Source organism: Aedes albopictus, chromosome 2, assembly GCF_035046485.1.
Source record: "Aedes albopictus strain Foshan chromosome 2, AalbF5, whole genome shotgun sequence".
NCBI lineage: Eukaryota > Metazoa > Arthropoda > Insecta > Diptera > Culicidae > Aedes > Aedes albopictus.
Window position 1 is genome coordinate 410,230,660 of NC_085137.1, and position 2,843 is coordinate 410,233,502.

The 2,843-nt window shown below is 44.6% G+C and overlaps 1 protein-coding gene across 1 annotated transcript; it reads right to left on the reverse strand.

The window, feature by feature from the left end:
- Positions 1–1,373: 1,373 nt before the first annotated feature.
- LOC109417942 (calphotin-like) lies at positions 1,374–2,232 on the reverse strand. Its single transcript, XM_019692086.3, has 2 exons — positions 2,218–2,232; positions 1,374–2,149 (listed from the first exon to the last, which is right to left on the reverse strand). Exons 1-2 carry the CDS (start codon positions 2,230–2,232, stop codon positions 1,547–1,549), a joined length of 618 nt encoding a protein of 205 aa, XP_019547631.2. The 3' UTR covers positions 1,374–1,546.
- Between the last annotated feature and the right edge of the window lie 611 nt (positions 2,233–2,843).

Below are 2,843 nucleotides of genomic sequence, written 5' to 3' on the forward strand. Positions count from 1 at the left end.
CTGAATGGAACTCTGATCTGTTCAAGTTCAAAATATCTTTTTTTTAAACCAGTCTTTTGTATAGTTACGGATCTTTAGCTTCCGCCAGAGAATTATAGCTATATAATTGACTTAGTGGGCACTAAAACACTCTGCTTACTTCAAATCTCCAGGAGCAAATGGTGTTTTGTCCTATTTTTCTCCAGAGGGATTTGAGTATTTCAAACATGTTTTTAACTCTTGCAGTTTTCTATGGGATATTTTCATGGCGTGAAGTTACTCCATAGTTTTATCCCGAAAGGGTGCGAGCGTTGTATAAAGAAGGAATGAGTTCCTGGTTACCTCGTTCTTTCTGAAATGCTTGAAACGCATTGTCGATTATCACATCTGTGATGTTCGTCTGGCTGACATGGCTATTCATGTGAACTCAATGCCTCCCAATTTGGGATGTCCATAGTGACTCTTTTACACAAAGTTGTTTACGTTTTCAAGAAAGTACTCGCTCAAACGTAGTTTTTTTCTTGGGTGATTTCTTGAATATTGAGGATGCTTTCGATGCCGTGCCTTTCAATGTCATATTGAAAGTCGCATGACGTCACAAGCTACCTCCAATGAGCTATAGGCTCTCTTTACGCTTATGCGTTTTACAGTGTCCTTTTCAGGGCATTGATTAAACCCGTTATGGTATGGGCTATGAGCTCTCGTTGCGCTTATGCATTCATTCCCTCTTCTAGGGTACTCCTTCCTATTTCATCACCTTTCCCTTTCCCTTTCCTAATTCCCATCCCTTGTCCCATGCTCCCTCAGATAAATGATGAAATAGGCTTATATGTATAGCGATGGCACAAATGTCCCAAATGGAGGATAACGTGCCTCTGGAGCCGGCCTTCTGATACCTGATACCGTGGCGTAGTGGTCACACTTCACTTCATAAGTGGATGGTCATGGGTTCGATCCCAGCCCCGGCACTTGCAATTTTTCGTCAGTTGCTCTTACCCCCGAGAGTGGCTGACACCTGACCCTCTTCTGAGCATATGCTCTATCGGACCCGAAAACTTGGATATCGGCTAACGGCAATTCATAATGGACACACTTTAACATTCTTGAGCTCATTATTCTACCATGGCATGAATATGGTAGAAAAGTGACAGCTGCGCAAAGGCAATCAGTTCGATATACATATTAGAATAAGAATAGAATACATTAAGACGCTGTATAAAGTGTAAAATGTAGCTGACAATTGGAATCGCTCACGCAGTGCCTTAGTGGACAAAAGAGCTGTAAATTAAGTTAGTTAATTGAAGAACAAAAAACACGTTCTAAAAGAATGAGTAGGTAGCAAGAATACCTGGGTCCAACTAACTTTGTGAGAATCAGATATGCTTAGGATTTTCTTAACAATAATCAAACTACTGCCCATATTTCATTTTTTTAAATCATGATCAGTTGATGAGAAACAAGAATTAACTAAGCAATGTAAATGAAACAAAAAAAAATACTTACAAACTAATGTCACTAGCAAATAATAAATTGCACAAATTGCTCTAAAATATCACATCAAATTGGATTACGCTCTTGCCGGAGCTGAAGCCTCAGGAGCTCCATAGGTAGTGAACGGAACCGGAGCGGCCGCAGTCAATCGAGCAGCCGTGGCAACTGGGGCAACCGGAGTTGCAGGGACAGCATTGGCGGGCGCAACGGCAGCATTCGGCACTGCAACAGGCGATCCAGCAACGGGAGTGGCAACTGGGGTGGCAACCACTGGAGTTCTAGCAACGGCAACGGCCGGAGTTACAGCTGGGGTCTGGGCAATGGCTGGCGTCACTGCGGGAACAAAAGCTGGTGCAGCTGGAGCGAAGAAAGGAGTTGCAGCAGCAGCTGCGTAAGTTAGGGGTGGAAGTACAGGAGCGATTGGGTTCAGCGGGGCGGCAGCAGCGTAGGTAAGAGGTGTTGCTGCAGAGTAAAGAGTCGGAGCGTAACTACGTCCGACTGTTTGCGAGTAGGCGGTGCTCAGGAGTCCTTGTTGGAAGAATGGAGCGCTGTATGCCAGGGGTGTACTGTAGGCTAATGGCGTGCTATAGGCAAGAGGTGCGCTATAAGCCAAAGGTGCAGCTCCCAGAAGTCCCGGTTCTGGTTTTGCGACGGCAACAGCCAGGCAAGCAGCGAAAACCTAAAACAAAGTCAGAAAATGAATACGGATACATTCTTCGACATAATCTAAATTTTGATGCTTCTTACCAATTTGGCGAACATTTTGGACTTGGGAGGAGCGATATTTGCGAACAATCGATTGACTAAGCAGTGATTGCCAATTGTCCCAGCCCATCCGTTTATAAGTCGTTCCTCCCACTACCTCACGGGTGCGACCAGGGGTGACATTGCTGGTCAGCATAATAACGAGAGAATTACATAAAACCGCAAAATTTGACAACTTTGTCACTTTCGCTAGTGTCCTCGACGAGCACCAGCGGCACCAACTCATCAGTAACCTACAACCAATAACGTCCACCTCAGCGCCACCCCGGCGGCGGTTGATCCCACATATAGTTCAGAGTCGCGCATGCAATTTTACTTGCATTGCTTCTTTCAAACGGCAAATCGGTTGAATGCTAATATGCTTCGGAGTGGCCGTTGACGTCGTTATATACAAATGGGGTACAATATTTTCGTCTGGCCCAGCTTGTCACCCAAACGACGACCCCATGAATAATGCATAATGCGAACGTGTAATTGATGTCGTTAAAAATTGGAACAGTACCCTCTGGTGAGTTGCGACTGATTAAAACTATAGTATGAAGTGTTAATTCTGTCTCGTCGCATGTGAAATCAGATGAAATTAATCTCAAGGCGGAAACGATCCCAAG